Source organism: Cuculus canorus, chromosome 1, assembly GCF_017976375.1.
Source record: "Cuculus canorus isolate bCucCan1 chromosome 1, bCucCan1.pri, whole genome shotgun sequence".
Lineage (NCBI taxonomy): Eukaryota > Metazoa > Chordata > Aves > Cuculiformes > Cuculidae > Cuculus > Cuculus canorus.
This window is the reverse complement of record NC_071401.1, coordinates 158,392,180-158,416,503: the sequence shown is the minus strand read 5'-3', so window position 1 is coordinate 158,416,503 and position 24,324 is coordinate 158,392,180. Positions and strand designations below refer to the sequence as shown.

General features: G+C 45.2%; 1 protein-coding gene across 3 annotated transcripts; it reads right to left on the bottom strand.

The window, feature by feature from the left end:
- Nucleotides 1-5,767: 5,767 nt before the first annotated feature.
- Nucleotides 5,768-23,698, bottom strand: WDR91 (WD repeat domain 91). 3 transcript variants are annotated; one of them, XM_054088427.1, is made up of 15 exons: nucleotides 23,496-23,698; nucleotides 21,888-22,067; nucleotides 20,207-20,413; nucleotides 19,292-19,375; nucleotides 17,044-17,165; nucleotides 15,369-15,546; nucleotides 14,935-15,093; nucleotides 12,700-12,899; nucleotides 12,105-12,255; nucleotides 10,563-10,657; nucleotides 10,083-10,251; nucleotides 9,207-9,315; nucleotides 8,271-8,383; nucleotides 7,316-7,513; nucleotides 5,768-6,407 (listed from the first exon to the last, which is right to left on the bottom strand). In XM_054088427.1, exons 1-15 carry the CDS (start codon nucleotides 23,616-23,618, stop codon nucleotides 6,243-6,245), a joined length of 2,253 nt encoding a protein of 750 aa, XP_053944402.1. In that variant the 5' UTR covers nucleotides 23,619-23,698; the 3' UTR covers nucleotides 5,768-6,242. The 3 variants fall into 3 exon arrangements, with proteins under 3 accessions (XP_053944402.1, XP_053944418.1, XP_053944412.1); XM_054088443.1 differs by lacking the exon at nucleotides 23,496-23,698 and adding an exon at nucleotides 22,558-23,416 and having other exon boundaries at nucleotides 5,769-6,407; XM_054088437.1 differs by lacking the exon at nucleotides 23,496-23,698 and adding an exon at nucleotides 22,210-22,257 and having other exon boundaries at nucleotides 5,769-6,407.
- Between the last annotated feature and the right edge of the window lie 626 nt (nucleotides 23,699-24,324).

Here is a 24,324-nt window from a genome sequence, read left to right as displayed (position 1 = left end):
AGGCCTTCAGGCTTGTAACTGTGCCTGTGTGTTTTACCTGTACAGTGTTCTCATGGTATAATATAAATAAAAATGTATCAGCAGCAGAGCAAATAGCTCCATGGAATCCACAACCGAGTGAACCTCTCAGATGTTATGGAACAAGGCCAGCATTACCTCAAAACCAGTTTTTTTTAGACAAAGTCAGTCAAATGCCTAAATTAAAATCCCACTCAACTGCTTTGATCTTATCAGATGCAGTATCTGTATGTTCATTTAATAAGCCTCTCATGCATTTTATCTTTATGCTTAATTTAAATACGAGAAGCAAACACATTTTGTGTAGTTGTTATTCCTCAATTACCACAAAAGCTTCTTAGGATCTTTGATCACGAGAATGTTATTTCAAATCCAGTTCTGCTTCACAGCTATCAAGTGCCTTTACTGAAGACAGTTTGCATGCAGTTCTAGTCTAAGTGGAGTAAACCACATACAGTTCTTGAAAACCAGATATGACTACAGAGCAGTAAAGAGATCAGAAGCACCCAAGTAATTGATTTGATTTACATGGTGGTGGGTTATTTAGGTGCAATTTCCAATCAAACCTGTAATGACAAGTGTCTGATGCAGTACATCAATGACTTAGTATTAGATGCAGTTTACAAAATGTTACTATTAATAAACTCCTGTCAACTGACAGCCAATTTTAATTTTATCTTACAGATACTACAGTAGACTTTCAGCCACACAGTTTTGTTCTGGGGTATTTTTACACAGGGCCACAGAGAGGTGACACAGGTGTAATGGCTGCTAACCAAGTTCAACGTGTTTGTCTGTGACCAGCTGCTGGGTGATTACAAAATGGATTGAGAGTTGTCACACAAATTCACACATAAAGCTGGTGTGAATACCTCTAGATGTAGGTAAGGCTCTGAATCTAGCGCTTCATAGCACCAGTGTCAGCTAAAGCTCTGAAAGTAACAGCAGCAGCAAAACAAAGCTATACTTTGCTTTTTGTCTTACAGATCATTTCTCTTTAGAACTCCTTGGGAAGTGGTGAAGGAGCTGGAGCACAGAACTGAGGAGGGACATGGAACTTATGAAGGACAAGTCTCGGGGCAAGTGTACAGAAGACACTACAAGAAAATAATTTTTCTGCAAAGTCAACAAGTAGCAATGGCTGAGTGACAAACTGAAAAAATATTTTGTTTAAATTTATGTGTCAGTACCTATCAGACTTGCAAAAGCCTTAGCTTAATGCTTGTAAAGGAATGCTGTTGAGTTTAACTCTCATGAAACATAAAACATTACTGAAGTGGCCCTTTTCTCAAGTGGCCCTTCTGCTATGGCTTCTTCATTTACTGATTTATTAGCTTCATGCACTAGAAGTCTGATTGAAACCCACTGACTTCACAAGCATCAAAGATCAGGTTTATTTAGCAAAGTACTATGTATTCCCAGCTCCAAATGCAGAGGCAGGGCACTTGCAAGCACTTAGTACTATATGGGGTCAGATGAGACTATGAACAAATTTAATTAAATTTTAATTATCAGACAATGAAACCATGAAAAGTTTCACTGCTTTTCCATTTTAAAATATACATGCTGTGTCAGCCTTTTCCAAGAAAGTAACATTGAAACTCATACAAATAATCATCTCTACAGTAATGACTTTATACTAGAGGGGAAAAAAAAAACCACTAGAAAGAATTCACAGCCTTAGAAATCTATCTCCACTATCCTCAGCAAATGCACAGGGACTAGGACTCATAGCTTGTTCATTAGTAAAAAGTAAACAAAAATCAAAACACAGTTTATTTTAAATTCACCTAGACTGCTGTGAGGAGCCAGATTAAATCATCATTGCCTCAAAGATTGCTGCTGTTGCGAAGTGGATACACAGAAATCTACTGAAACCACAGAAGTCAGAAAATCAGCACTGGGCAGAAGAACGTGTGTGGGGGGGGAACGTGTAACATGAGCTGGAGACACCGAGTAGTGATGGACAGGTGCAGGTAGGTGAAGATGGGGTTCAGTCCACCAGCTGATCCCTAAAGCTTTGGTGTCATTTTTCTTTGCACTTGCCTGCCACGGCCAAAAAATTTTCCTTTGTTTGAATTATTTCTAGGGGCGCAGATGCTTGAGTGAATGTGGTCGCTATATTAATTGCCGATTGGTGGAAAAAGAATTCTCACTTTGTGTGCCAAAACTCAACTGGGCAAGCCCAGTAGGTGTGGCCATGGGCGTGGTTTGCCTCAGAGGCTGGTAGCCCTAGGCGTGGAGGTGTGTTTTAGTATTAGAATAATATTACAATAATGAGCACGAGTCATCTGTAGGCCAAGTTATCAGAGCAGCAGCTGCAATTCATTTTCTTAGAAAACAATCAGGCTCCTGTCCTCGACAGAGCCTTGCTGGTAGCAGGAGTTGGCTATGCCTGTTCCCAGACACCTCACCCCCTGCTTCAGATGCCCTTGATGCATTCTTTTCTTTTGAAGGCCTTGAACTCAGCCCATGGCAAGGACTGGGGCAGGGGGCGTAGGGAAGAGAGGAGGAAGCACCCGGGCCCATTTCTCCCCACATTGAGCCCCATTCCCATACCCAGCTTATTGCCACCTTCCTTCCCACACATGTGAAGGCCCTTGTGTCTGACCTCAAGTTTTGTAAATAACTGCTTCACTAAATCACCTTAGCTGAGACTTCAAAAATAAATATGGGCAGGGGACTTGTTAATCTTGCTGGCCCTCAAAGTGGAGATTTATCAGATGAGACTGTAGCCAGCAGGGGTGAGTCACTCCAGGGACAAGAATAGGCACCTGTAGTGTGAACATGCCTGTAGTGAGTGTTTCAGTCTCCGCTACTCTCGTTGCGCACTAAGTTGTGTGTGTTACCCTTTCTGAGCTGGCTATGAGCACGGGTAGGATGGCTCAGGAATGGCCATTGTTTTCCAGTAGAGTGTATGCAAGCGTGTGGGTATTTTTACTGAATGTATTCCCTTCCTTCCTGTATGTAGCATTGCTGACCAAATGAAGGTTGATATGGTCCATGAAAGGACAGAAGGCTGTTCTGCAGGGGGCAGAGAAGGCCCAGTAGTACTGGAGAGCTCTTGCACTGTGGTGGCTGCTGGCTTTCCCTTGAGCACACCTGCATGGTGAAGGATCCTACCTTCTTGGGTCCATGGAGGAGGCTATGGAGCCAGATTACTGTGGTCTACAGGAGAACAGTAAGGCAGTTCCAACACGGGGCTTGAGGGATAGGCAAAGGCAGAGTGAAATAAGGACTAAAACCAGCATTGTACTTCTTCCCTCCTTTATAGGTGTCTCCCCAGCAGAAGAATCCAAGAAAGATGCTCACTCACCATCTGATCTTGAGGTAATTTCTCTGAAGGAGGCAGTGGGACCCCACTGGGCTCACCTGCTTTTGAGATTGTTTCCCTCTGCTGCTGCTTCCCACACACCTCGTAACAGGGACCCTGACATGCCGGTGCTGCAGGAAAGCTCTTCAGTTAGGACTGCCACAACATGAGGGCAAGTTAGTGACCCCTGGCCCCTAGCAGCTGGCCTTTGAGATGGATTTCTAGTAGAGGAATGATGTAGGAAAGCTTCCTGCCACTTACAGTCCTCTGAAATCCTAGAAGGCTGGCGCTGCAAGGATTGCTCGCTTTTCACCACACAGCTCTCTCTTCCAGATCCCATCGATGTCAAATGATTGCCCACAGGACCTACAGTCTAGACACTTTGCTGCTTCTGCCTACCACATCTCTTGCTTTCAGAAGTCCTGCTCCACAGAGATGACAAAGACGCTGGTTGTGTTGGACCTTTCTCTTATTTCCCTCACCTGATACCATTTTGTGTGTTGGCTAAAGCAGGAGCTTTGTGCATAGCAACGGGAAGAGAATGAGTCTGTGCCAATACTCACACATCTCTTTTAAATTACACAGACAGATTCTGAAAGTCCATGGAATGTGTCAGACAGCAGCATTTTGGTTTTGCTGCTTACAAGTTGGTGACATTTCTCAAAAGCTGGAGATGCAGCTGAACAAATCAATGTAGCAGGCAAGACAAAACCAAGACCTCCAAGAAAGTCTGCATTGTGTGGGAATAACCTCAGAGTCATTGGGAGACCAGCACGGTGAGTCACAGCCAAAGAGAGCAGTCTAAAAGAGAGACGGAAGAAAGAGCTGGACAAGAAAGAAGGCAACAACTGCAACCAGTGGATCCCCATCTCCATGTAACACAATTTTCTGCAGCCCATAGGCTGCAGCTTTGTTACTGACGCATTTGAGCATTTGGTTTTCAGTACCTGGATCTGCACATTAGTACTGTACTTCCAGCACACGCTTTCCAGTGCCACCTTTCACACAATGTGCTGTAAAACTAACACACAGCCTTTTCCTTGTCCTGCCCAGGCCCAGACAAACCTCCAGCACCTTTAGCAACAAGAAGATGCTGGAGAAGAGGAAGAGCCAGTGCCAAGGGTGGGCCGGGAAGGCAGCTGGGGTCTGGAGCAGTGAAGTCCATGGCCAGGCAGAGGCTCAGCTAAGACAGAGCAGAGAGGGGCTGACATGAACCAAGAAATCCCTGGGCAATTCTACCGCTACAGACTGGTTACCCATCCCCTCTCATGCAATGGTTCAGTCCAGTAGTAGTTCTGGGGTTCTTCATTGGATTCTTTCTCTGCCTTTCAGACAGTTTGTTGTCTTGGTGCAGCTGGTGGTTTGACATGTATCCTTGAAGCCCATGTTTTCCTTTTTTTTATTTATTGTGGAGGCTGTGTTTTAACTGCTGCTGTTTCGGTTAAGTGCAGGAGGGAGTGGGGGGATAGAACACATCTGTCAAAGACACCAAGTCATGTCATGAAGCAAAGAATGACCGTAGATATAGCCAAGAGAATTTTGCTTTCCAGCTCCCACTTTGAGACCTGGAAGTACAGAACATTCCAGGTCTGGCTGGGCAGCAGTGGAACATGCCAGCTATCGAGCTCCACCTGTCCCACTCCCCATCTCTCCAAACGGAAGGAGATAGCTAGCAAGGCATTGCAACTTTGACAAGCCACTCTTCAGAAATACACTAAAGCACACTTGGCAAAAACAGACTGAAAAAGAAAGTTCTACCTCCTCTCTGGGCAATCACACTTTACATTCACCAAGACAAACAGATGTCTCGGCTCCAAAATAAAATAGCCTTTGGAAGACAACAAAGGTATCTCTAATCAAGAAATCAGAGGAGAGCTCTTGTTTGGAGAGCTCTGCCAAGAAACATCACTCAACTCTGAATAAAGGCCAAGGACATAAGCAGCAATAAGTGCTGTGGTAATGTGTGAGCAGATCAAATGTGGCTGCTTAGCAGTCCATTCCACAACTATGCAATACCTGAGCACAGCACTTGCCCTTATGGTGGCAGGGTGCAGGGAGAGAGCTGGCTCCAGTGACACAGAGCACTGTACAGGACCAGAATGATTCTGGCCCTCCCTCTCCAATCTGCCATCAGGTAACTGTTAGGCAATATGTAGCTTCTGACCTTCAACGCAGGCATTTCAAGAAGTCTGACTCAGGATCTCTCCTCTAGTTGGCAGCAGATAATGCAAGGAAAAACAAGACATCCCAACAAATGCCATTCTTTTTGTTCCTGGAAGTCTTGCACTGGTTCCCCCCAGTGTGCAAGTATCAGTGCCGGAAGCACCTGGAGAAAGCACAAGGGTCTTTTCTCCATGCAGGAGACTTTCTTGGCATATCACTGCCCCAGCCACCCTCCACATTTTGCAGCAAAAACTGAACAAAGCACAGGAATCAAGTGCAACGGAATAGTTCCTTTTTATGGAAAAATAAGTAAAACAAAAAAAAGCACAACAACAAATGCTATACTGAAAGAATACTCTGATGTCACACCAGCCTTTCCAGTTTGAGCCATCTTAACACTATGCGCTGTACTGCCTCCTGCATGCCTTCTCCAGCCTCACCTCCGTCTGCAGAATCCTCAATACGACCCCAGCAGCCTTCTGGCCAGGTATCTCAAGACTTCCCAATGGAGGGAGTCCAACCACCACATTGGGTCAGTGGAGACTTATTATTCAGTGCTGCCACTTATCCAGTCCCATACAGCATTCCGTTGCACAGTGGTTTCGCAAATGTATTTAACATTTGTCAGGAGGCAAAATCTACAATGAGAAGAGGGACTATGATTTGCCTTCTCTCCCATGCAGTTTGTTCCTGTGGAGTTAACACTGTTTGTGAAGTCTGTCACTCTTTCCTTTCACTACTGTCCAGGTTAAGACTTTTGAGCCAGTAAGGTGGTTAATTTAATCTTCCCATCCATAGAAGCAGTGAGGCAGGTCCCGCAGTCCATGGCTGTACTCCAATCCACTGTGACAACAGGAGCTCGATGTCCTCCCAGGGAAAGGCAGTTCTCCAGAACCTTCTCCTCACCATTTAACTAGGAGAAAGAAAGTGTTATATTTTAAGGGGGCAAGTTTCTGTAGGGGGAACACTGCACTCACAGGCAAAGCCAAAGCGTGCTACAGACTCCATATCCCTACCAGCATACATAATTAAGCAGAAAATCAGAGAGATGTTGAGATGTACAGAGCACACATGAGGAAACAAATTTCCAGTCTCATGACAGAAGCACGTGTTCCCAAGCAGCTCAGCTTATGATATCAAGTGAGCTGCAATAATTAAACAAGGCAGCCTAAGAATGCACACTGATGATGAGCACTTATACCTAAACTATAGCTCATGTTAGTGTGGCTGCTCTGAATGTCTCAGATGCGAAATAAAAATTCCGTCTGATCTACCTTGTGATAGCTTACACTGATGGGGATTGACTCAAGAGGAGATAGGCAAGGGGCTTCCAATCAGTAACCACTTGTTACTCCAGCACAGAAATTTGGGTCCTTGAAACCCTACCCTTCATCTCTTTTCAGTATGCAGTAAGGGAGCATCAAGCTGAAACTAATGTAACATCAACAAGCATACAAGGCAGACTAAAGATGAGTACCAGTCAACAATCACACATTTTGCATTTAACTGGCATGCATCAGTTTATTAAAATAACATTAGAACTTTCTCCTAGGCGCTTGATTACTATGAGAAACTGCTGCAGCTAAGCTTTAAGAACAAGCAGCACCCATATTCTAGCTACATACAGAGGGCCAAATGCTTAGAGAGCATTCAAAGACTTGATAAACATCACACACTGAAAAAATGCACACTGTATGAGACTGAGCAGCAGCTTTCACAGAGCAGAAGAAAGAACCTCTAGTGACTGCTGTTGCAGCCTTACAACAACAAGAGTGTGTATGGATGCGTAAGAGTACTTACTCCCCATCACCTCAGAATTACCTTAAAAATGACTCCTCCAGTAGAAGAACACGTCAACATATAGTTGCCTTCAGAATCAAAAGCAAAAAGCCTTCCTCGTGGGAATTGGACTTGCTTGTAGCCACTGTACCCAGACAGAACAAAAGGACCCGTAGCTTCACTAGGAAGATCATACTCGGACACCTTCAAGCCACTTTTGTGAATATTCCACTGAATAAACTAGAATGACAAAAAGAAACAACAAAAGCCTATAGTTAAATTGATTGGGATGAATGTAGAGGGGGCATTCACCATTTTTAACCAAAGCTGCTATTCCTCACAAACAGAAGATGGCATTTTGACATCTATATCTAAGTAGCTATATTTATAGAACGCAGGCTACAAAGGCTGTAAGAGTGCCTACTATCTGGGCAAACACATGCCCTACCCTCCACAAGCACTGCTGCATATGTGTCCTTCCACAAAGCATGCAGGATCCTGGTGGGAATTCATTTAACTCATCAGTCAAGGGACCCACACACCCCCACAGTCTCCCTCCCTGAGCCACGCTTCTACTGCTGGAGACTATGGAACTGCAGAAACTGAAGCCTTTGTTATAAGCAACAGCAAGCTGCTGACAAGGAAATTTATGCAAAGTGGTCAAGGATCTGCTCCCTGGTGAATCGCACTTTTCAAATACTGTGATCTCGGGGACACAGAAAGACCATCTTTGCATGGCTTCCCTCGGTAGGGGATGTCACCAGCAACAGGATTTGCAGAGAAGGTCCAAGACAGCTTCAGTTGCTAATAGGCTTCCTAGCCACTCCCTCTGAAGAGACTGCATGCAGCAGAGTGGAACTGCACACTTAAGATTACAGTTAGCAGCCCAAAGATCCTCCAGATCCTGAAGATATTTATGTGCTATCCCCACCATATGGGGAACAGTCTCCAGAAGGGATCTCATTGCCAGCTGACCAGCAGGTCACCCAGATCCTACCTTGCCATCCTCGCCTATGCTGTAGACTGTGTTCTCATCATAGCTGAACTCAACAGAGTAGACTTCCCCGTCATGTGCCTTCCAGCTCATGGCGCACTCATGCTGCTGCATATCTGAGGGGAGAACAGGTACTGAACATTCACTGAAATCACACAGAGCTGAAGCAAAGAGAAAGAGGCTGTTTATAGTCATAAGGTCTCTGTCCCAACCCTCTAAACCAGCCTGAGGGAGCACAATCCAATCCCAGCACTGTGTGCTTATTTATTCTCCAGCATGTGGCTTTTACACTGGCCACAAAAATTATTGCCTATAACTAGTCACCTCCTCCAACTTTACAGAGCTGCTCACAAGCTCACCATCAACTGCAGGTAAGCGCCCCCCCCCCTTTTTTTTCTCCTCACCTTACTATCCTGTCCACCCTTACAGCTGCTGCTAGCTCTGTCCTCCCACAGACTGCGGACTGAAGCCTCCAGCTTATCACCTGGGCCAGAAGCAGATCCCTTACAGGGGGAGGCCCAAGCTGCCTTTATCACAAGGACAGGCTGAAGACAAAACCTGAGAAACAGAAATTGCTCAGGGAAGAAGGACTGATGTGAAGCCCTTGCCTCCATCCAGAAAGTCCTGCAGTAATTCCTTTCCTCAAGACACAGCCTCTGGCAGTGGTACTGCTGTATGGCACAGCCAAGACCACGCGAATCAAGTTAGGCTCTGCTCCTCAGCAGGAGGGAAGCAATAAATCCAGCTGCACTACCAGGGGCTCCAGCCAATGTTCCCCAGAGAAAGTTTATGTTAGTTCAAACCTGGGAGATATGGTAGAGAAGAAAAAAAATAACTTGGTGATGTCCCACAGCTGCCTCCCTGCTGGCAGAAGAAGGGTGCTAGGGGCAGCAAGCTGGGGAGACCAAAGGGCCACCTCAATGCCCGATTTCAACATACCAAAAAGACGAACAATTCCATCTGCAGCCCCAGTGACCAGCAGGTTGCCATTATGGTTGAAGGCTGTGCAGTTAATAGCAATGGGCTCAGGCTCCAGCGAGAAATGCAGCTGGAAGGGAAAGTCTGCATTAATGCCAAGAAACGGAGCTGGGAGTGCCAAGGAGCTGGTCTCCAGGGGAGGGACAAAAGACAGTATCTAAGTAGCCCAGTCTGGAGCTCTACACCTCTCCTGACTACAGACTTCAAGGTTGGCAGCTGCATTTAACTGTGACACTAAACCAACAATTCACCTCTGCCAAGCTATGGCTTTCTTGGCCATTGCCTCAAGGCTGCAAAACCAGCTTCTAGGAGGCATTAACTTGAGTATGTTGCTTTCTCCTATGTGTCAGGGACAACATTTCTTAAGGACAAAGGCAAGGGATGGGACAAGGATTCCCTGACAGAATCTGACCCACCTAAATCAAAACAATGGAGAAGATGACATGAGATGAAACCTCTGAAAGCGCTTCCCTTAAAAACAGGCAGGACAGAGGAAATAGCAAAGAAACCCCTTCAACATAGCTCAGCTGGAGAAAGTCTGAGCAAAGTATCATTTAATTCACTTGGGGCATTTCTGGTCACAAACTGATGATAGAAACAAGGCTATGGAATATTTTGAAGAATCCCTTAAAAAAACAACAAAAAACCCCCACCCAAATCCAGCAGCTATATACACTACTCATTTTTATCCTGTGGGTGATAGAGGAGGGGAAAATAAGTAAGAAAAAAGAAAGACATGGAAAAGAATCAGCATAATTTAGAAAGAGGGATCCTACATTTTGAAACAGAAGGCACTCATTCTCAGCAGGCAGACTGAGAAAGAAACCCAGCAAGTACCTGCTGCTTCATTGTTTTAGTGTCCCACAGTAGCAGCTTCCCAGGAACTTGGTTCATGCTTTTGCCCCCAGAGCTGACTGCTGAGAAGTCCAGGTGGGAGATGGGGCTCTGAGCTGCTGCAGAACAGACAAAGGAGGCACCACTTGGGCTGCAGGCAAGGGAGAGGATCCTGAAACACAGTAAACAGTCTGAATTGCCTCTCTCCAGCAGCTGCCTCAAGCACAACACTCTGCCATGGGTTCTCCCATTAAGACCCTACAAGACAAGGTCTACCATACAGGAGGTGCTTAGACAGATTTTGGGTGTCTTCCATTTAATTCAGCAATTTTACACTGCTCAGACAGGGAATGCCCTCTGGATTAAGGCTAGATAGTCCTGCAGTTGCAGGAAAGCAACAAGAATATTGCTACTCCACCTACCTTTTCACAGTCAAAACCAACAACATTTATATTTATACATATAAATCAGTATTTCAGTTACCTGGGCATGTCTTCATCAATGCTGATTTCACAGAGATTCTTCTTTGCTTCTGTGTCATAAAGACGAACCGTTCCGACCCCACTGCCAAGCAATAGCTTGAAAGCAGCAGTAAGAGATGGAAAGCATGAGTGAGTTCAACCATGCTGTCCAACAACCAATGTCACACAGTAAATGTTTTTCTACTTATGCATTCAGAATAAACATCACTCCATTAGGGTACATTTTGTCTTTCTGTGCATATCTTGCTGATAAGGACTACCATAAAGCCACAGAATTCAGAGTGAAAGCACTGCTTTCCAGTGAGAAAAAGATCTGATAGGCATAAAAGTGGACTAAAAGTCACTTTCTAGATTATGGCTCAACATTATAGGATGCAAAACATGTGGAGTCTCAATATCCAGAGGATCAAGGAAAGAATGACACAAAATTAACACAAGAGAAAACCAAGAAGCCACCTCCTTTCATCTAGGAAAGTAGGAAATCATTCAGAAGGGCTTACACATACTTTATCAGTGATGCTACAAGTTCAATCAAAAGTATAAACCATGGAGGTATGCATCAAAGAAAATTAAGCAAGTCAGATCCTTCTCTCTTCAGAGCCCAATTTGCTGCTGAATCCCCATGTACTTCAGAAAGAAGAATCTTTCTATCAGCAAGCAGGAAACAGACTCCAATAAATAAAAGAAACATTAGAATAACTGCATGGAGAACTTCCTAAGAGCAAAAGAAAAGAAACATGCTGTAGCACCAGCTCTTCACAGGTGGCATTTTTGGGGTTAGCAGCAACACATCATCCATGCCAGAATGTGAAAAATATTCCCTCAGCTGCAGGCCTGCTTTCTCACACAGCCCTGTCACTTTGCCAAGGGAGGGAATCAAATGCTAGCAACAGTTCTAGGACTCAGAAGAATGCATATAACTTAAGGTTCCTCTCCTGTAACAGAACTAGAGAAAAAATACTATAAGAAACATTTAAACTGCCATGATGTTTAAACAAGCCCCAAGCTCCTTATACACAGACCATAAGGCACCAGTATAAAACTGGCCATGTTGCCCTTTTAACACCTGCATAAGCAAAACACCAACATCATGCCTCTGCTCTTCAGCCCTGCTCTTCCTTCTCTGCTTCTGGCTCAGTGTACGAGTAAAATTCCCCAGCTCCCTCCTGCGGGGTTCCCATGGGCTCTTGCACCAGGCTGCCTCTTCCTGCCTTCCTAAGTGGCTGCCTGCTCTGCCTGGAGAGAGGCGATTCTCTTAGAGGAGCTACATCTATCCTGCAGCTGTACCTGCACTGCAGCTTAGGAACTTCTGTCTCAGGGAACCAGTGGTGAATTCCTTGCTTATTAGACAGAGTGTGCACCCCACTCTAGTTTTTCTTAGGCCCTATAGGCCTCAGTTCCTCACATCCCATTGAAGTGGAAAGTAACTTTCGCCCTGATCTTATCCACACTGCAGCTGTCTAGAAGTTAATGTGCAACACATAGCAACACAGCCTCAAATCAGCTGTTGTGACTCTCGAGACTCCACACACAGACTACTCACCAGCCGATCACGTTTGGTGGCCCATTCCAGAGACAGCAATGGAGATTTGGAAATGGATGACGCTTTAGTTTGCATTATGGGGTTAAAAGACCAGACTTTGATGACCCCGTCCACATCCAAGCTGGCCACCCTCCGTCCAGAACAATCGACCCTACGTGCAGAAGGAAATTGATTGGATATTTTTCTCCCTAAAGTTCTTAGATGTAAGTAGATACCTCAGCAATTCTTCCTCTCGCCTGGCCACACACCAATTCATTCTGCAGGAATCTGAACTTCCTTGCACCACTTCCTGTTCAGTCCAGAATAATGGGCACAATGAAGTGCACCAAACTCCATATGCAAAGCATAATGCCCTAAAGCAATAACATCCTGCTTTCCCAAGGAGTTTCTTCCTGGCTGGCATGTCCCCATCATAAAAATCTCTGTCCATTCTCCCTGCACCAGCTACAGGCTATTTTCAGTCACCCCAACTCAACTGCCCTACAAGACAGGGTACATGCACGACACACTAGACAGAACAGAGGCCAGGAGAAAGAGGCCAAGCACAGCTGGTCCTCTACACAGGTTTCTACGAGTCTTTCTGCCAGTCCATTACCTGCAGTACATGATGGATGAATGGTGCTCCCCATACTCCTCCTGGCTCAGGACAATGAAAGGCTGCTCCTGCCGGACCCCTACAGCCTCTGCACTGCTGGCGGGTGTTTTGGTTGACGTATCTGCTTGCTCAGCATTCATCTCTGAGCATAGTTCTGTCTCAGCTGTGCTAATATCCGTTTTCTTCTCAGCACTTTGGCCCTAAGGAAGAAATCCTGTATGAAATACAAGGAAGCAGTAGTTCCAGATCAAGCTCTTCAGCCACACCCCAGCCTGCTGGGAGAAAAAAAACACAAGAAGCTGCACTGAAATAGAAGCATTGTCAGCTCAACAACCCTTCTGCCAGAGAACTTTCTGAGCATAAAGACAGTGTGTTGTAGAACTGCACCATTTGATGCGGCTTCTCTGGTTCTAGAGTCCCGTGTATCACCCTCCATGTGCCCAGGCATCCTTTTTCCTTTAAGAATTAGAGGAACCACATCACCTGCTTGGCAAACCTCAGCTAAGGACCATTAGAGCACAGATTCACAAACAAATCAACATATTTCAAGGAATTCTTGCATTCAGCAATATAAGTTAATTACATATAATATGCAGTTCAGTAAATCTGCACAAAATCTCATGTGGGACAGTAAGCCCCATTAGATTGGTTATCCCCATCTGCCAGAGATTTTGTCTGCTCAATCACTGCAGCCCACTAACTGATGACAGCCATAGAGTCCACAGGAGTCCAAGAGCTTAAAACGCGATTTCACAGGGCAGACAAAACAAAGAGAGTTTTAGGAGGTAAAGGTATCTGAATAAGATCTGCACTGCAACACACAGCAGTGTTTGAAAGTAGCTTTGTCTTCCTTTGTCACCAGAAGCTGAACAAGAAGCAGATATAGCACGTAAGCCAGTAAAACATCTGCAAGCATTACTTTGCTAAATCATCCTCTGAAGACGAAATGCCCCAAAATGGTATCGGTATTGATAGTTTTGAACTCCTGCTCCCTAACACATCCTGGCCTTACTTATAACAACTTTCACATCTTGAGCAATAGGTCAAACACTGCACAATCAAATCATCTGAAATCACAGAGCTGGAAAAGATTGGGAAATAAACCTAACAATGCCTCTGTGTTAGTTAACATGGAGTGATAACCAGCAAATGACACTCGTGGAAGAACAGTGACACCTTTCAGTTTACTTTTTCCTCGCATGCACTGACAACAAGTAGAAAACTATAATAGTATCAGCTTCCTCTAGAGCTCCAGAAGCAACCTTTCCAAAGCAAGGAAAACACTGCCTTAACCTAGAACACCACAGGAAAAGGAAAACCAAAGGGTACTTATCAGGAAACAGGGCTTTGCAATTTTCTGACCAATGTTTAATTAAAATATTTTAGATGAGCCATGAAGAAAAAGTTCTCTTGTAGCCTTCAACGCTCACTAGTGGAGTAGCCTCTCCTCTGTAAAGAGCTGTTCCTCCATGCAGAACAGCCATATATATGGGCCTATAGGCAATATTCCCTCAGCAGTGTCTCTCCCCCAAGGCAGTATCTTGTACAGCCAAAATAAACATGGCTGAGATGCTGCCATCATTCCTCTCATGCTCTGTATCCTCTGACCACATGGCTGCCAAAAGCCGGACAATTCCGAAGCAGTCTGCTGACCCTCAGAGGTTAAAATTCAGAACACAGTTTTATTATTTCATTAGATCAGAATGCAGGGTAAGCCCCCAGGCAAAACTGCAACATACAGTGCAGAAAACTCCATAAAAGCAAATGTTGCCAAGAAGGATATTTCCACTCCTATCCAGGAAAGCTTTCTATCAATTTTTCTCCATCCCACACAGAGCTTACCCAAAACAGCAGAAGAATCCACAGGACAGAACTCACTTGGGCAGGATGGTTGAGCCAAGCCCACTGCCACTAAACATTAGGGATTATAACAAGGCGTTTGAATATAACCACTAAGGCAGATGAAACTTATCCTGCGTGGGACCAGGCTGTTGAAAAGACCATGACAAAAGACAACTCTTCTTCCATTGCAAATGTAAATATTTATTTCCTTCTAGGGACACAGAAATAAATGGAGTGTGGAAGGAGTTGATTAACTACAGAGATTAACCTTTGATACAGTTAGAGCTGATTCAGAAGCTTAACACGAATGCTTGCGTTTGTTTTGCTGCCTAGCACAACAAACTACAGAAATACCATCCCTCCTCTTTCCAGCCTTGCAGTGTTGCCCTGTACCTGGAAGGTCCCTTTTGACAGCAGTTCCTTCCTTTCCTTCCCGTGTTCTTGCAACCGCTTCTGCCGCTGCTGCAGGAAGCTTGATTCCCCTGCTACTATCCCGCTGAAGTGGTTCTTCCCATCCTTACAGCTCACTGCTCCTTCTTTTCCCTTGGCACTCTGAAAGGCAGAGGAATGATTTGGCAAAGTTACACTTGTGCTAGGCTGCAGAACAAAGAGTAAACGAGGAGGCAAAGAAACCAAGAATCCGGAAGGGCTCCATGAGCCCCCCAGAAGCACCAGCTGTCTTTGTGCTGCATTCAGGCCCTGCATAAACTTGCAAAGAAAAGAATATTTCATTTTTCCCACTGGAAGGAAAAGCTTGGAGCAGTGCTGAGCTGCAAGTGAACTCTTTGGATACTGAGCACGTTTCAACAAACACAGTTGAGAATTACCTGGTGATTTGTTGGTTCTTTCTTCCCTAGCAGCGTACTGCCAGTCTGTGTTGGAGAAGCCCCACTTGGATGGGCTGGCCTGGAAGGGCCCTTTTTACTTTGGGAGAGAAAAGAGGACAGAAAGCCTCCCCGGGACTGAAGAGAATGTGCAGTATTCCTCTGGCTGCAGGTCATATCCCTAATTAAAAAAACAAACCACAAACAAGAAAACGCCAAACAGAATGTGAAAGTGTAGACAGATAATCTGATCAAAGATTACTCAACAAGCAAAGCGACAGCTGCTTCGTAGGACAGATGTTCCTTTCCAAGCTAATGGACCACTACGCATTAAAAAAACTGTTTTAAAACATCCTGTTAGTGCTTGTAGCAGATTATTATAATTACTGTAACTAAAGCTCACTTCTCAGAGAGACAGCAGGCCAAGCTGTTGCTGAATCCCCTGTAGGGCCAACTCAAACTCCTTCCATTCCATTTGCTTAGTTTAAAAAGACCCTAAGGGAAAAGCTGGGGAATCCAGATTTCTGAAGAACCTATTCAGCCATGATTCCCAATTTGAGGCATAAATCAGACCTACTTTAAGAGACATTCAGTATCCAGCGTTCCACTGAACACTCTTGGATAATCAGCAAGTCATGTTCTGCAGTTTTAAAGCACAGGCCCTCAATATCTCAAAAACTGGACCCCAAATAAATAAGAATATTTAGGTTATTTCTATGATTACACACACCTCCCTCCTCAGCCCACAATGCTGAGAGCAGTGGGTGCTTCCCAAAACGTAAATTTTTGACCTCACTCCACTACAGCTTCCTCTGCTAGCACAGCAGCACCAGGGGGAAGGAGAATACAATCACCTTCACCGTGTCTATCCTCTATTCTATGAGGGAACTGTTCTATCAAAGCTGGGCTTTGGGTTGAGCAGAAAAATGGAAAAAAAAAATCAGTATGGGCCCCCAGATTAAGAGACAAGTTGCACAGACACGGAATGCCACTTCTAAGGCAAGTTTTTCTAATACAAATGGACAAAAATTAATACAGGAATAAAACATTCCATTTTTCATATCACCCTCCTCCATGTGTGCAGATGAACATCTGGGATTTCTACACAGAGAAGCTAAACTAAAATAAACAAAACTCAGATTAAACTCTGTGGCCTGTCAGGTGCAGAGTGCAGAGCAGTTACCAAGACAGTTCACCAGCCACTTAAGTCTATTTAATCAGATGACTCTTAGACTAAAACAAAAGACTTTGTGTGAGGTCTCTGCTACTACTTCCATTAGTCACTGTCAGCAGCATAATTTGATCAGTCGTCCTTCTGCTGAAGAGAAGTGAAAGGAGCACATGAGAAAGTCAAAGCCTTAGCAGTGTTATTAATACCTTGTGGCTAAGGTACATTTGCTTTCAGATAGTTTTAAAGCAAGGCAAAAAAACCCCAACCTCAGTAACAATGAATTCCAACACAGAGACTTGTTCTGTGTGACTGTCTACTGGGGCAAAAATAAGAGTTTCAATAACAATTAAAAAATGTCTATCACTGTGCGTGAACAGAATTTCTGCCTGGATGTCTTCCTGCATTGATTCCCGGGGCAAGGAACAAGGAAATAACCCTCCAGGAGCTTCCCTAACCCAATAAAAGAAAGCAAAGCTGGTCCCCAGCTCCTTCCCTGCAGACACTCACAGCTCAGAGTCCCCTAGTCGATCCATGTTGGCCACATATGCAGGCAACTTGTGATGCACAAGTTGTTCCCCCTCCAGTTCCTCTTTCTTCATGCGAGAGGATTCAGCCTGCAAAGCAAACAGCTACAACGAGAGAAGAGACAAGTAAACCAAGGGGCACTGAGGTTTGCCTCCTTCCCACTTGCTGAAGTAATTTACTCCTTTTATTTCAACAGCCCTAGAAGGGTGGGGAGGGAAGAAAGCTGCTCCGACTGGCTGAGCACCACATTAATCCAAGTAGTCAAAACAATCAGGACTTACACACATGAAATTGGAGCTTACTTAAAACCCTTCACTCCTCTTCATGGGCTGTTGCTGCAGGGACACTAATGGTGCTGGGAAATGAGAGCTGATCAGCCACTCCAAGCCGGCAGTTCAAGGCCAGGGCAATGCATGTGACTGGCAGTAGTGATGTACGGGCATTGAGCCTAGAAGGTAATGCTCCCACCAAGGGTTTGGTGAGCTGGCAGGATGCACTGAGACTGAAGCCATCAGGTCACCCTGAAATCCAGCTCCAAACCCTGCCCAGCTCCCTCCCAAGCACAACAGTGAGCTTCATCTCTACACCATGGAGAAAGAGACATTTTTCTTCCCCCCTCTTAGCAGAGAGGAACCTCACGATCCAGCTTTCTGTGACAGATGTAGTTTATGCCTGTCACTTTTGTTCACAAGAATAGTTCCACAGACTTTTCTGTTTCCACGCATTTGTTTTTCAAATATAACTCTTTTTTTCCCCTTTTTATCAAAGTATTTAAGGAAAAAAACTAAAAGAAGAAAAAAGCTTTAGAAATCCAGTTTGCTATTCATGTATTTGCATTGTTTCAACAGTGAAATCAGAATCACTACTTAATTTCAACCAGCATCAAATTCAATATTTAATCACACTAGTTTTTATTTAAACCTGTATTCCATAGCTAGCTGCTTCCTTTTCCGACCTGAGCAGTCCTCCAAAAATGAAAGTCTCTTTTTAACCTTTGAATATTTGTCACAGGACACTTGCACGTTCTGTAAGCAATACCAACGTGCCACAAAGAAAAAACAGCTTTAATTTGACTAGAAGTACAGAACACAAAATCGGAAGACATAAAAGAGCTCTATTTCAAAACATACCTTATCCTGTTGTCCCTATTCATTGGCCATCTTTATAGAACCCTCCTGTTAAAGTCTGCCTGATCCACCAACTCTATACAGTATACAGGGAGAAACCTTGCTTTTCTTTCTGAAATCACATATTCTATTTTACTTCAACATTTTTAGGACAAATTAACAGTGTTGATCAGCTACCAAAACAGTTGAGATGGTAAGCACAACATATAATGTAATGTTTTGTAGCACAGGAGGTAAAGCACAAAACTTCCTTGACTTAAATATTCATACAGGGGGACCTTTCACTTCGTGTGTTTGAGGAAGCAAAACTAAAGTCCTACTCGCGCAAACAAGGCTTCTCACTTGAACATTATCATCCACATGTGATCTGTAGTTTAGGAAGTTCTTAAACTGCAGATTTCCCAAATCTCTCTAGTAGGAAAACATAGTGGGAGCTGATCAGCCCATGCTACATATTCTTACACCCTCTCTCTAAGCATTTGCTGATGCTGCTGTCAAAAACGAGGAGCTAGGTGTCATTTTGCTTGAACTGGTCAGCCTTTCTTATGGTCTACAGTAAGATCTAAAGTTGAGAAACAGACATTCACAACACTTTCACTAGTTGACTGAAATTCCTTTAAGTGCACTTCAACTACGGTGAAGTGGCCGTTTCAGAAGTAAGCTTCTACTTCTATGCCAGAAGTTATTGCCTGTTTCTATTGCTCCATCAGCTAAAATCTGGAAGCGACTGAACACCATTCAAAAGTTTCTGTGCAAAGTCAGCCTTAACTTGACACCAGTTTCAGCTTGTCTTGACTTTGCAGTGTAGCAGGAAACGAGTTTGCAGAGGATCCAGCTACCTGTCAGACAGCATAGGGGAGACACAGTCACCTGCAGCAGAGGGACTGTAATAGCCTACACAGACACTTCTCAATATGGTCACAATCCTAAGTTTGCTTTATTATTGAAAGATAAACCAAAATAACACAGGACTTAATACAATAACCTGCCTTGCAATAACTGCACCAACTGAACAGTTACAACCTTCTTAAATGGATAGAACCGACTTTACAAAACCCTCAGCCTCATACAGTCAGCAACTAAAGAGGGACTTCGGTTCTGACCTTATGCCGCAACGATTCGTTTTCTTCTTGTATGAGACTGCTCCTGAGACATTCAGCTTCAAAGTTCAAAATGACTGGAACTGGTAAGAAATGTTAAAGAAATCCAAAGCAAGAACTTATGTGCTTAATTCTAAAAGCCAGCACTTCATACTGGCCATTTCATAAAGCTGCCCAGTTCACACTGCTAGCAGGAGGTAAGTGCAAGGCCAGAAGATGGATAACAGCTTAGTCACCTAAGCCAACTTTGTACTTTCTTTGTACTTTTCTGTTGCACAAACTATTTCACGTAGGCTTTTCAAGCATTTTTTGATTCTTCCTTTTTAAATGGCAGAAGTGCAGGACAAGAGAGGTTATGCTATCACATTAGTGTACACAGAAGAAACAGTTCAAAATGAGCTATATTCCAGCTGCAGCGTAAACCCACCCACTGCCAGAATGCAGTAGAGTGGGACAAAACCAGTTATTTCTGCCAGCCTTGAACTGCCCTATTACAGCAAGCTGTCACAAGACATATGTGAACATATGTACCCAGAGAAGGGTCTACTGGGAGATGCTAGTTCAGTGAGGGACCATTACCCAAGGCTGCAAGCCTGTTTTGTACTCTGCCAATCAAAGAAGAGAAGCGTTTCAGAACAAGATGTGCACAAGATTTCTAGTCTTCGAGCAGGCATGAGTTCAGCATTGGCAACAGCCACAACTGTTTGTGCCCAGGGAACATAACACATCATATAATTGAACAGTAACTATTCCAACATCCTCTAGTAAACACCAGCTTCCTAGTAACTCTTGGCTCTACACAATCACCTGAAAGCAGCAAGTTCTATAATACTATGTTCTCAGCACCACTGTTAAATAATAAGTATAACACCAGGACAAGGGAGATTTAACTGTTAGTTAAAAAAAAAAAAGGATATGCATGCACTGAAATAAGACGCTCAGGAAGTTGTGCAGAGACACAATAAACGTATCTGCCCACTGGCGTGAGAAATACGTGGCAAAGGTGGGGTTGGAGTCTGGGGTGGGGAGGAAGGGCAGGACAAACCAATCCTTCCACTCTGCCTGGTTCTGGAGCTCGGAGGCTTGCTTGAGGAAAAACTCCTGCGCCTTGTCATTGCGGCCAGTCTGAAACACAGCAAGAAGAACAGGGCTCATACTTCCATTCATGCCACCACACGGGTTCTAGGAATATTAGCTCTGTGTTATGTAAACGCTAGCAACTACTTTCACTGCCCAACAGAGCAAGTGGTTAGAGTTAACATCTAGGAACAAAAGAATCTCAAATAAACTAGAGGCTCACAAATGCACTTAATCCAATCTTCTTTCTAGTCTCCAGTCTTGTTTAAAGGCTGAGGCAAAGTGAACTAATCACTTATACCGATTTCCAGCTACACCAGTGGAATTTGTGCACTGACACAAGATGTGAGCATTCGTATACAAGACAAAGTATACTTCAAATTACTCGCGTCTACAGTAGATGTAGCCTGAAAAGGTTTCCATCTGATACATTGCTCAGACACTACAGTCATGCCTCAAAGGTAAGCACAGGCCAAAACAACACATAAAAAAATGTACTTCCAGAAATGTGCATTAGATTTTGACTTCTCTGCCAAATACCCACCATTTAAGATCTCCAGTCAGGGAATGGAGTCAAGGAAGAAACATTCCTTTCAAATGGTAAGAAATGAAGCACGAATTCCTGACAGGTATTTGTCTATTCTGTTCGCCAAAGCCCACCCTGTGTAATATATTCCATTGACTTTTCTAGGGTTTCAACAAGATAATCTCTGCACCATTTTAAACTCGTTCATTTTTGTCCCATTCAAACCAAAACAAAACATTCACTCATTTTCTCTCTCATATTGCCTTGTACAGATTTGAAGCCTACTTATCCTTGCTCATGAATTAAAACTCAACTCTACCAACTTCAAGTCACCTTTTTTCCTTCCAAACTCTCCAACTCCCTCGACACTCTAAGAACTGTTGTACCTGAAGGGACTGAGCGAGTCCTACGGGTGGGTTAGAGTGGAAGAAATACAGACAATCCTGCCCATTGATATCCAACACTGCAGTAAGGCTCTTCCCTGCATGGCTGATACCTGCTCAGTCATCTGCATCTGAACAGTTGACTACTCCTACCTACATACGGGCACCTGGGGCATTTTTCTGCCTGTTTCTTCAACTTACAGTGATTGCTTTGAGCACTCTTGTAGTCCTCTGGTCCTCATGGCAATGCCACACAAGGAGGCGTTCACAAACCTTGTGATCTCTCCCAGTATCCAAATTATTAACAAAGCCTGATCAGAACTGAGTTACCAGTACAGTCATCCTGTCTGAGAAGGGCCTGCCTTCATATCTGAGTGTGAACATCTTGTTCCCAGTTAAGCGCATTTCCCTCTCGCCTCAGCTTCCCTATCCTGCTTACAAGCTTGTCATGTGAGTCTGCGTCAAACTCCTTACCGCACTCCTGATACATGACACACAAACTGCTTGTCCCTTACACACCAAGCCTGTTGAGAGGCTCCCAGGGCTATCTCACTGCTCTGGTTTCAGAGACCAGGATCCTTTTTAAAAGGGAAACCTAAAAATCAAGCACTACCTGAACAGTATGGACAAGGTAGTATCGGAATAAGCTGGTTTTCAGCTTGTTCACTGTTGGCCGGTACACGTCTTCCAAACGGCTGAAAAGGCGTCGGTCCAGATAACTCCAGTAATCCCGCAGGGCGGCCAGATCATAGGTCTGAACAAACTGCTGCAGCTGGTCCACTATCTTATCCACCTAATGAGGGCAAAACGGGGAAGACTGCAGTCACATGAGGGCTCTTCCGGCACAAGAGACTTTCTGTAACTTAATGCTGAGAAGCTTTAACGGTGCAAATAACACTACAATCCAGCATTTATACACTAGCTGTTTTCCTAACCTGGGAAACACTCTGCATTTTGTATTACCACGTTCCACTCTGTAACACCTTTCAAATAAAAAAAAAAAGAAAAGAAACATGAAGGAATATAGCCAAACAGATTTTGACATAAAGATCACATTTTTTTTTAACACAGTCAGGGTTTGTTTTTTTGCAAGTAAGCAAAACTGTCTGCTTCTTTTAAAAGAAGTCAATTGATAACGAAGAAACGGAAATAATGTGATTAAATGCTGAAAACTCACAGGCAGCACTTGGAAAACAGTATTTTTTTTAGATTAAAAGGAAAAAACTGTATTTAGCCAACAGAATGAACAAAAAAGAGCTGTTGTACTTAAGTCTTTGAAGTACCTTTAATAAAATCATCTTCTAAAAGGGCAGGCACAGAAGTTTGCAACCTTTTTCTTTGTTATTCTGTCTCTTTTAGAATCATTTCTGCAACGCGAATAAGGGAGAATGGTGGTGTGGGAACACATTTTGACTTCAGTCATTCTTTATGGCCATGACACGCACCAGCAAAAAAAAAAAAATAAATCTGCACCTCATACAAAATTCAACTACCAAAGCTGTTTAATATGTGGTTTGCTCCCCTCCGATCAGTTCATGTCTTAGGACATCATCCAGCCTCTATCTCTGTAAAAATTCAACTACCAAAGTTGTTTAATATGTAGTTCGCTCCTCTCCCATGAGTTAACGTCTTGGGACATCATAGAATCATAGGATAGTTAGGGTTGGAAGGGACCTTAAAGATCATCTAGTTCCAAACCCCCTGCCATGGGACATCACCCAGCCTCTATTTCCGTGGCTTCTTACAGAGAAAGGAAATAAGTCTGTGGCCCTTACAGTCCCTTCTTCACTTTGTCTCGGGCAACGCTATCCCATTTAGAGCAGCTGTTCGCCAAGCTGTAAGCCCTGACGAAGTGCCGATGTTCTAAAATCAAAAGCAACACGTTTTTGTTAACGATAAAGCTCGCGCTGCCGATCAAGGGAAAGTCTGACCGCTCCAAACACCCCATCGCCTGCCCAGAACTGCCTCTATCAGAGACCGAAGGACTGAAACCGTGTTTTCGAGGCTGGCAAATCCTGCGCCGACTTCCACGCTTCTAACGAGGCGCTTACACCCCTCAAACTCCGGAGGGGAGCTGCCGGGTGGCACCTCCCGTCCGAAGAGAGATGAGGCAAAGCGATGCCCCCCCGCCTCCTCCTCGGGCGCCCACACGACGGCCGGGGCGGGCCCGGGCGGCCCAGGCGAGGGTCCGCGGCCCTCGCCCCCCGCGGCCGCCGCTCACCCGGAAGCCCTTCTCGCGGTCCGCTTTGATCTCCGCGTCCAGCTGCTTGAGAGCGGCGGTGAAGCCGCGGAACAGCAGATACTCCCGCACCAGTTCATCCGTGCGCTCCGTCGCCGCCGCCATCGCGGCCGCGCCGGGTCCGCCCGCCCACACGGGCGGGGAGCGGGAGCGGGGAGCCGGGGCCAGAGCCAAACGGCCTAGCCCAGCGCCCCATGAACTACAACTCCCAGTATGCCCCGCCGCGCCCGCCCAGCGCAAGGGACGCAGGGACTTGTAGTCCTCGCCTGCCCGCCCTTTCTCCGACGCACGCACGCACGTACAACCCCCCTCCGCCGGCGCCCGCGCTTTTCCCCTCGTCCCATTGGCCGCCGCAGCGCGCGGGCCGCGTTCTGATTGGCCCGCGGCCACGTGCGGACCGTGTTGCCGGGCGCGGGCGGGCAGAGGCGCGGTGGCCATGGGGGGGGGAGGGGGCGGGGCGGGGTCGGGAGGCATCGATCCTGTGGATCGATGGATTGATCGACCCCCGGGGGAGTCTGGCGTGGGCGTCCCGCGTATTTCCCCTCCGAGTTCTGGGCGGGGGAGGCGAGGCGCCTGGCTGGGTGTGGATCCAGACCCCTCACGCCCGTGTGTGCTTGGTATCGTGTCCTGCTCTGCTGTCACAGTTACCTGGGGGGGAAATCGCGGTGCTGTGAAGCCTTATCTTTTTGTATCGGGGAGCTGAGGAGCTCTGGGAAGCCGAGCCCTGAGTGTCCTGTGGAAATAGAGCATCGAATCGGTGCAGGGAAGGGTGCTGGAAAGGGTACAGGAGGTGGGAGGCTCGTTTCAGCTT